At 35.6% G+C, this 10,552-nt stretch overlaps 1 protein-coding gene across 1 annotated transcript in view; it reads right to left on the bottom strand.

The window, feature by feature from the left end:
* Nucleotides 1-10,236, bottom strand: part of LOC145779072 (agrin-like) — a 43,432-nt gene extending 33,196 nt beyond the window's left edge. Inside the window, exons 1-3 of the mRNA XM_082590644.1 lie at nucleotides 9,880-10,236; nucleotides 9,184-9,312; nucleotides 8,777-8,897 (exon numbers count right to left, since the gene is read on the bottom strand). Of these exons, the coding sequence (XP_082446770.1) occupies nucleotides 8,777-8,897; nucleotides 9,184-9,312; nucleotides 9,880-10,155 (526 nt within the window). The 5' untranslated portion in view covers nucleotides 10,156-10,236. The remainder of the gene's footprint in view (nucleotides 1-8,776; nucleotides 8,898-9,183; nucleotides 9,313-9,879) is intronic.
* Between the last annotated feature and the right edge of the window lie 316 nt (nucleotides 10,237-10,552).

Here is a 10,552-nt window from a genome sequence, read left to right on the forward strand (position 1 = left end):
GCAGTCACGTCGGATTACGTTACATTGACGTTCAATCAACAAGATGAGAATGTTTTTGCAACCACTCAGTCCGAAATCGAAAGTTGTTGCAAGAAAAGTTGCGGTAATTTCATAAAATTCCATTGGTCTATAAAAATCTCCATAAAAAGGCTTTAAAAAATTGAAGAGAATATAAAGCTTAAATTAATTAGAAAACTTCCTATAAAAAAACAATTAATTTTCTCGGTTAAAATTAATGTTAACAACAAAAACATTATATCCTGCTTCATATGCTCAGTGAGTGTTGAGTATTGACACTAGGACTTAGTGTTGATTTGATGAACTGTACAAGTCTACTCTGCAAGAATTTTTTCACTTCGGTTTTTGGAAAATAATACGTTCAAACGATGTTGGAAAGGTACGAAAAAAAAAGTTTTGTGAGCAAAGATAGGAGCCAAAAAAGACTACACACATCACTTTTGCGTTGAAGCAACGATAATAAATGTAACTTTACCCCCATAAACTTCAGAAACAAAAACGTTTTCACAAAAACTTCAACATTTGATGATGAACTATTGGGAGCCAAGAAAACCAAGAACAAACTGCTAAATATTTTTCCGTGTACAAAATGAAAATGACTAAAACTAAAACCAATAGTTTTCTGTAATTAGAAGTTTGGATCAAAAGGACAAAAAGTAAAAAGAACATTTTTTCAACTCTTTGACTTGAATGAAAAAAAAACATCAAGGGTGCAAAGGAAAACAAACTGACATAGTCGACCATTTCAAACATTCCTCAGAGAAACCACCTTGACAAAACCATAATTAACGACGCTTATATCGACATTTTTAACTTGATGAATGCTGCTTGTTCCTGTTAAAAGAAACTTGTGCATTCTTGTCACTTTGTGCAATTGCATTGCGGCCTGTATGTCATGCGAGACAATACATAACATAACTTCTACTTGTGTGGCACGACTGCACATAAACGCTAAAAACGGGGGGTGGTACTATTTAATGGTACTGCAATTTTGCATTTATCAAATGCTGACATTCACAAAAATCTAGCCTTTTAGTGTAATATTAAGAATCGATTTCGCTATAGTAACAGCATCTTCAGCTAGCACATGTACAAAAGAAAATTTGAAAGTAACAAATAAAGCAAACTCCGATATTATCAACACGCATCAAAATTCTATTCTAAATAGATGGTTGCATAATATTAAAATCAAAAACTGCAAGTCATGAAACCCTTTAAGAGTTTATGTTATACTTATTGACAATTCGCGCGTTTAGCGTAAATTGCAATACCATGCTGCGATACTTTGAGCCAGTTAATGAAGATAAACTTATTGTTGTACTGATATACTTGTTTATTGAGAACAGTTTATTGAACGACAGTTGATCAAAAAAAAAAGCGTTAACCGGAACAACATTTCGTGTGAATTTTACTGAGAAAACTACATAAAATCATATTTTCCCCACAACAGTTATTTCTTTTTTCATAAAAACCTCGTTTCGGTTGCTTTCGAAATGAAAGCCATTTTCGATGAACAGGGGGGGTCGGCAATGCTATCGTTTGATAAATTGTCCGGTGACGTTTATGGCAAACTTTTTTGAAAACATGCAACACGCGTCGTTATAGATTCAGACATTCCAGCTGAGAAACCAGAAAGACAGTGTGGAAATTCAATTTATTTATTTCACAAGTATTCATGATAGCAGGAATAATTTATGTAGATGTTCCTGGATACAACTACTGCAAAAGCTCATTTTCTAATCACCCGTTCTTGGACAGTCACTGCAGCACTACAAGAAAAATCACCACTTCCCAACACAAAGTACTCCAAGCCAAAATCTATTCAATGACGAGGCTGGGAAATTTGCAATACTACGCTGGTCGAACCAGGCTTAGTAAAGTTACACAACTCAAAGATATGCAAAGAGGGGCAGGTGAAATGTTACACGCTTTATGAGAAACATCTGACAGTTTCATGCAAACAAACCTGAAAAGGTATCAACACAAACAAACAGCTACTACGACAGATACGGCGTTGCCATGGCAATAGTGCATTATAAGTGCCAAGAGTCCATGGTGCTAACTTGTGTGGTCCTGACGATGACGGATCAAATCAGGTTGTAAAAACTTCAGGCCAGCTGTTCGAACTGACGAGCTCGTATTTTAATCAAAAACTTCCTTTATACCTTTCTAAACGTCGATGCACGTAAAAATGATGTAAATCAACTTAAGTAAGTGTGTCTTCAGAACCGCTGTCAGTTTTCTCAAAAACAATCAATTTGACAAACGACAACAAATGCTCTCACACTGCAAGCCATTCTAACTAACGAAGTTATCAGTTTATATCATTTTAACGTCTGACAACGTCATACCGATATCAAGCATATCAACTTTGTCAGCTGGGCCAGCAGCAGAGAAGAGTGGCATTAATCCCTCACCACAAGAGAAGGATGTAGGAAATTACGGCTTGCTTCACGACATGTTCTTCTGTTATACATTGCCCAGGTGTGTGGATAAATTGGTATTTATACTATAAACAAAAAATAATAAGCAAACAATGCCTAATCGAAAATAACATAACCTTGCAGACGTTAACAGTTATAGCGCTTGTCCACTGTGGTGGCCCAATCACTTTTCAGACAGTAAATCAGGCTTGGATAATCGGTGTAAAAGGGGGCTGATTTTCTGGCTGGTCTGTTGCAGTGAAAATTTCTAATGCGTTTAATGTCTAACACGACATACTCATACAACTGGGCAATCGACAACAAAATCCATATTACTGACGAAAGAATGCTAAAGAAAGCAAAATGTGGAAGAATTAACAAAGCTTCGTGCTTTCAGTAAAAACTTGAGGCTTTTAATTCATCTTAGATGACACAGACTGGGCATGCCTTCTGGGTATAAGCATACCATGCAATTTGCAAAACCATCAAACCCAAGGTGTTGCAGACAGTCCCCAATGACAATATAATGTTCTGTTGTAACAGCGCACTTACTTTTCATCTTAAATTACTAAATAACCCCTGCCGGACGCAGGTGTGTTATTTTTGTCGGTGCCTGCAGACAGCGGCTTCAATCTAAATGCTTATTCCAGTTTCTCAGCTTCATTTCAAGTCGGAAAACAACTTTGGGATCAGTTTATTTTTCAGCCAGGTGGCGACACAATTTCGCTTTTATAGCAGCTTCACAGATTAAAATTTACCGCAGAACTAGATCAGAAAAAAAAACCCGAAGTGAAATACCTCGAGTAGGTATCTCTTGTCATTTGGTTGATCAAACCAGGTTTCCAAACAAATTTGCCATTTATTGTCGTCTTATGTTGGATTTACGCAATAAATAGCATTTTTCTGGCGTATTGAAAGACAACCGGCTTGAATTGATGCCAGCTGTTCGCACAATCCTTTACCGTGTGTTCACGTGACGTTAACTGAGATTGAACCAATGTAATAAATTTTTGCCTTTGCTGACCTTATCACTGCAGGATAGTTTCAAAAATGTTTTAACACACAGTATGAAGTCGAGCTGCATTATTATCGTTTGCACAACGTGACAGCTCTGCCGCTTCCATACTTTTCATACAAAATAAAATGAGTGCCAAAATTTGGTTGTAGACCTCATAGAAAAAAAATTCTATCAAAATTTTGATTCAACAATAAATAGGTTATTGTGATCGAACTGAGTATTTCATATCTTACAATTTTTCACACAGCAGGATAAAAACGTGAATATTATTGTTAATAAAGATTAATCTTGCGTAACTTCAAAGCAGTGAACTCTTTCAATCTTTTCGCTAAGTTTGGCGAAATATAAATGCATTCAAGTCCGATTTTTTTATCCAAAAATACCAGAAAAGAACATAGAGAAGACAACCGTTGAACAAAGCACATTACTGATTTATTCTCAAACAGCAAAATCCGTCATTTTTACATTGATTCAACGTCTGGGTTACTATTAATATCTCCATCTTTGCTGCCAGAGTGATTCAATTAAAGTAATGACAAAAACTATAGTCACATATCACTGGAGTCAATGCGATTACTCCACTGAACTAGAAAAAATTACACCAAATTTAAAATCATGTTTTTTGTGAAGGCATTCCGGATAAGAAAACTACTTTCTATGCCAGTTTTATTTGGCACAACATCTTTTGACGTTGCTGCAATTTAAAAAGCTGTATTTGTGGAGCACAAGACCAAATATACTCATAGTCTATATTCATAGCACAAAAAATTTTAAGATCAGTTAAGCCTCTTTAGTTAAAACTTGTATTTTTGAGAAACAACATCCCTTTACATTGAAACAGCAACACAATTTCAAGAGCTTTTTAAAGAGTTTATAAATTTGTGCTTTATGACACACCCAATTATTGTAAGTCTATCATAATCTACGGTCTATAGTTGATCACCAGCATACAACACGTAAGCTTATCAATCTGGTGGTTGCTGCTACAAACCTTCACAATTTTACACTTGTCCAAAAAAATTCCTTGCTTTGATTTTTAACTTAATCATTGACAGTCACAAATCGAGAGCAAATTAAGACGCTATGATAAAGTTCAAAAAAGAGAAAATGAATCATCCAAGCCAGCAAAAGTTACCGTTTTTACATCGTTTCAACGTCGCCGGACAATCTAAAAGTAGCAACTTTTGCTGGTTATCCCTGGCCACCATATTCAGTGTAACGTTCTGCATTTTTATGACATTCATAGTTGTTTGGACACAAAATTATCATCACTTCAATACAGAGTTCTCAGCCTTTTAAACTTTAGGTACACCAAGGGATGCTTCTTGACTCAAGAAAATCATCACATCAACCTGCAATTGTTGCCATGTTTACGTTGTTTCAATGTCATCAAACGATGCAAAAATGGGAATTTTGCAAACGGTGATTACACCCATTCATCTTTATGAAACCATTCCAATTGAAGAATTTGTTTCGGAGAAACGTAGCGTTTTTCACTTTGCAAAATCGATATTTTTATTTTAGAAGTTTGGAAAATGTTGCAATCCTAGACCCTTCAAAAGCAGTTCAAATACGTGCTGAAAGAGACCTCTCTCTGAAGACCCTTTTCAAACGTATTGTTGTACACACTTCACAAAGGCAAAGTCAAGTAAATTCCAATGTCAGCCACTTGAAATACGCAAGTGCATTTTCAGCGTGTTGTTGAAGCAAGGAAAAACAGTCTGAGGAAGGATACAATTGACGATTAGAATAAATTCAAACATAAAAACAGCATTCTGCATTTTTCAACAAGATAATTACAGTCTTCAGATATCGAATTATGTCACTTGTCATATCCTGCATGCTTTATGTTAAGCAATTCGTATTTGTATGCAATTTTGTTGTTTTCATATTGCTGAGTAATGTAGTTGGTCTGCTAAATACCTCAAATTGGTATTTTTGCTTGGCCAGCAGAAACACGCTGATGAATAACTTTGAAAACAATATCCAGCCGCACTCATCCGTGACCTCAGGCGATCATTGAAACTTTTTAACCGCAGCTCTTACGTTATAATCGCAAGAACTTACCAATTCAAAAATATTACCACCAACAAATATAAACAGCTTCAACATGTTTCCCTAGATGCCTTGCAAATTTTCTTGGCTGCTGTTTATTGATTTATTGACATAACATGATAATCAATTACTCTTTCCTGACAACAGCTCGTATTCCCAGGTAGTATTTTCAGCTTGATAGCAAATTCTAGCTTGTTGGTTGTATTGTTACCCAAGGCTTGTGGAGTCACATTATGTTAACTTGACATGTAATTGTCCGACAGCTATGAGCGACTGAATGAAAAGCTTGTCTTCATAGGGCAAGTTTATTTCATTGAGAAAAATTATCATCTACTAGATTTTGTATATATTCATAATAATACAATTAATTCGAATTTTTATCCGACACATCGACTGGGCGTGTAACTGACAAAGGAAAGAGAGGCAAACTGCGATAATCTGGCAGACTAAACGCAAAATGCACCCTCCTAGCGAGGAGTTTGTATCAAAATTTCACCATTTATATCAAAAATGTCACTAGTAAGCTCCGATGAACCATGCTTGGCCCTAGCAATTGGCCTTAGGTTGCGCTGCTGCTTATACAAAGTAGGTAATTCACATTGTGCTTAACCAAAGAAACATATACGTTTACACAAAAAGACTATTTACAGAATTTGAAAAAAGCTGTGAAAAATCAAAATATTTCATAATCTGATGTTTAGCTTCTGTATCATTGTATTTGCAATGAAGAGATTGTTTTTATTAAAATAGTCACTTTGAGAGGAATTGCAGCTTAACTAATCATTTGGCAGTTATTTCAAACATTCAATTGTGACCATATTTTAAACTATTATCTTCTCACCACAAACCTAAGACACAATGGACGTAATGGATGCAATTTCAAATAAACATAACCTTTGTTTGCAATGTACATTCCCGTTTGTAGAGGCAACGTATTTTAAAGTTGAATCCATGAAAAAACGTAGATTTTGACAATTGGAACAAAGAAGCTTTGCAAAATCACATGCTGTCATAATGTCTTTTCAGACGTATAACTAAACAAAAATAACTTCATCTCGATTCCAACGTTCATATCCAGATGTGTAAACTTCAATTACTTTCAAAACCCTTCAATTGCATCCGCGACAGGCGGCGTCGTTCAATGCGATCTATTGTCTTTCGCATGGTGCTGGATCAACAATCTTTTAAGCAGCGAAAAGCGGATAAGATTATGAAATGTTTTGTCAATTCATGTGAAGAACCTCAAGTTGCTCAATTGACTTTGTCACCAAGCAACATATCTCAAAGAAAACTGTTTTACACAACACACACTCAGATAATACCTTTGTGGGTAAAGCCCTTCTGGTATAAATCAACTGCTGGCACCAACTGTAGAAGTTTGAATTACATTAAAATATCCTCTTTGCCGATCAAAAACATACATTTTTTACATTGTGATGTCTTTAAATTAAAATTAAACATCTCATTGCAATTTTATTTCAATTAAAATACATATGTCAATTCGAAGATGAGGTTTTCGTCGAGCAACCGAGAGCCCAACGTACGCCGTCATTTCTAGGTCTGACCACTTGACCAGGTTTCAGCGAGCGCTAAACTTCAGACACTCTTGGTTGGCTGAATGGATTTATTGGTTGACATTACAGGTATCCCATACCGGAAATCGATCTGCTTTGCGACTGTCTCGCCATTGCCAAACAATAGAACAGTGTGACTGATTAAGACATCGGAGACTATTTTAAAATTGACCGTCTTTCTAAAGGCAAACTCGGGCAAACTGAATTTTAATAGCCGAAGTCAACGAACTTACGTGGCTCTTTTGCATAAAGGTAAATTTTATAGAACAAACGTTTACGCATTATGACTTTCAGGTCAAAAGTTAAGCAAACAGTGATTTTTCATTTAAAATTTGAATGTGATAAAGGATGCATTTTGAAGATGGTTTAACGATTAACGCCACTGAATTCACTTTACTTTCAAGAAAAAGCATTTCAGCCCACATCAATAACCATTACATCAAAGAGAGCACTAATTGTCCTTCAAAAGCAAATTTGCAAAAATGCGGAGATGATTTTTTTACAAAACATCAACTTATTTGGCCTTGTGCGCTGCAGCGCTTGCTCAGAAATCATCTTTCCGTTTACTTTGCTTCTACAAGAAATTTGAAAAGTAGTCCAGGCCAGTTTTAGTTGGTTTTTCTCTCCTTGTCTGCAATAATGCTTGTTAGGCAGATTGACAGGCAGATTCTGCCCGTAAATCCGTATAACATTCAGATAGAGACTGGTTTTGTGGTAGATCAAATGGTGCGACTTTCTGAACATGACATGTTTTCAAAATTCCTTACCTTATCAACTTGTTACCAGAATCCAGTTGATTTTAAACCGCACAATGAAAAATCACTCCTAAACCGATCATTCTCTCATACGTTTAACAAAAGGATTATTCATACAAAATCTGATGAATTGAAACCGTATCAGTTGCAGCATTTAAACTTTTTCAAGAAATAAAACAGATCATATCAACACAGATTTGGTGCAAACACTTTTCAGTCAGCGCAGTCTACTTTTGAGTTTCCAATGACCAAAGTCTGACACCACAATTCATGCGAAGGAACCAAACAAAATGTTTTCAGCGGTCCGATAAATGAAAAGAAAAAGAACCGTGTTTCAACATTGCATGATAAAATTGTTGAGAAACCACCGTATCTTCCAGATGATAGGTAGAAATATATTAGCTCCAAAAAATTGGAAAGTTCGACTCTGCTTTGCATATGATCAAAAAACAGTCGTTTTGCCTTTTAAAACTCTTAATTTGTGGTTCTGGTAACTACGCAATTCAGTTACAATGGCAGAAATAGCAGTGCCAGCATTCCAATATCTCCACTATTGGGGAACCAACCAAGACTGGAAGATGATGATCATTGGCTGGGACTGTAATTTGAATTCAAAAACTACATATATACAGTATGCAAACTATGCATGCACTTGGAAGTTGAAAAGGGAATCGAGGGATCTTGACCGTGCGGCATTAAGTAGTTTATCTGTGCTGCACTGATCAGGTGCAATCAGGCCAAAACATTGCTGGTTGCAGCTTAATTAAATATTAAAAACTTAATATTTCATGTTTAAAGCATCAAAACAACATCGGCGTTAGGAAAAGAGTGAAAAGTCTGCAACTGAACAATTTTTCAAATCAACTCGTTTTGCTTGTCTTGGCATTTTGCAAAAGTTAAAATGAGGTTGGTATTTAGTCAGCAAAAACCTACCTTCAATTACAGCCTGAGTATTTTCTAAGTTTGCTAAAGTGATTCTCAGCAGAGAAGCGGAGAGAATTAATCTGTCATTTGCTCTGTTTAAAAAGAAGATCCTTGTATCGTGATCTTCCACCTAAAAAAAGTTCTTATTATACTTTAATATTACATTAAAAAATGCTTTTTCGATGTCGTACTACGGTAACTTTATCGACCATCTGGGCTGCACACCTGGGTATTAAAAGGTGGAGTTTAACCCTTTACTTGAAGCTCGTTTATGAGCAAAGAAAACCTTAAAAGCTATTATCAACACTTAATACTTCAAAGACATACAGCTATTCATAAATACGCGGTATTTAGACGTTGAAAAACCTCAATAAAATAACAAACGTTGCACACCTGGTGTATGAAGACTCGCTTACCTTAGAATTGCAAAACACTGAGCTCCCCAAACCGAAAACATCGACATAAGTTTTCTTGTAACGAGAATATCCTGGTTGTTCACGGACTAAATCGCTGATTACTTTCTTGCCTTTCATGGCTCTCCATATCTGGGAAAAGTAAGGTTGTTATGTGATTAAATGGATGAAAAAAGTTGGGAATTTTGCTTAGCTGCAGCGGTTAGCCTCTGCTTCGCATGTTTCTCATTCATACATCGCTTCAGAGTCGCCAAACGTTAACAATTAACATATGAAAAGAACAATTCCGGGCGGCGACGCAATCAGCAAAACAATCCGAATAACCTGGCGAGCGTTTGTGCTTAAAACGCTAAAATGTGTTAAAACTTTTGTCACTGCTATTTCAAATTAATGTTAAAAATTGTTGGCGCTGATAAATGTTTAGACTTTAGAGACAGATCTGTTAGCCTACTGCTTCAAGCACTGTATTCTGAGCCTCAAACTCAAAGAATTAACAACAAATTTTTATAACTTAAAAAACTAACTAAACTTTTTCAACTTTTTAACTTAAAATTCTATTGAATAAGGAATGAATGGGTTGAATTATTCAACTGCAAACGTGCTTAATCTTCCAACAGCATAATTCAATAATTCGATAATAAAAATCAAAAGAAAAGTATGAACATTATATATACAAGTTTACAAACTCCATTAACTTACTTGCAATGTGCATTTGTATGAGCCAGCTCTTCCAGCGTCGCAGCTAGATACTGTCCCAGTCAAAATAACTGCAGACGTTAAGTTTTTCTCTGTTACAGATAATTCGGTGCATTCTGTGTTTATTGCTGGCGTCATTGACATCATCACTGCTCGAGCAATTCTTGAGCTGTCCACGAGATTACTCGTCAAAGAAAGTACAAAGATTGTAGTAATAAGTCCAGGAAAGTGCTTCATAGTAAATGTTTTTGATGCTCTTTTTGTTGATGGTGATGCCATCTTGTAAAATTTTTTGAAATGGCTCCACACTAAGCAGCCGTGATTTCTTAGCTAAATCTACACTGAGCAGTCAGCTCAAATATCTTCTCGTCAGTTAACCTTACTTTTTTATCTTAAAGTATTCATTATCTAATAAATCAAGATACAATAGTTATCTACTAACTAGTGTCACCCAACTGGTGTAAAATAAAATATTACAATTATTAGGCACTTAAAAAAACATTGCACAAGGAACATGGGCCTTACCAAAATATTTAGAGAAAAGTCAAAGATAAAAATTAATAACTTCTATTTGGTTGTCCATTACAACTGATCAATCATGAGTAATTTATGCTATGCATGTAGCACAACTCTGTTTACTTAGATACTGAAACAACCAGACAAACTACCTTAGTGC

This window comes from Aplidium turbinatum, chromosome 10 (genome assembly GCF_918807975.1).
Source record: "Aplidium turbinatum chromosome 10, kaAplTurb1.1, whole genome shotgun sequence".
NCBI lineage: Eukaryota > Metazoa > Chordata > Ascidiacea > Aplousobranchia > Polyclinidae > Aplidium > Aplidium turbinatum.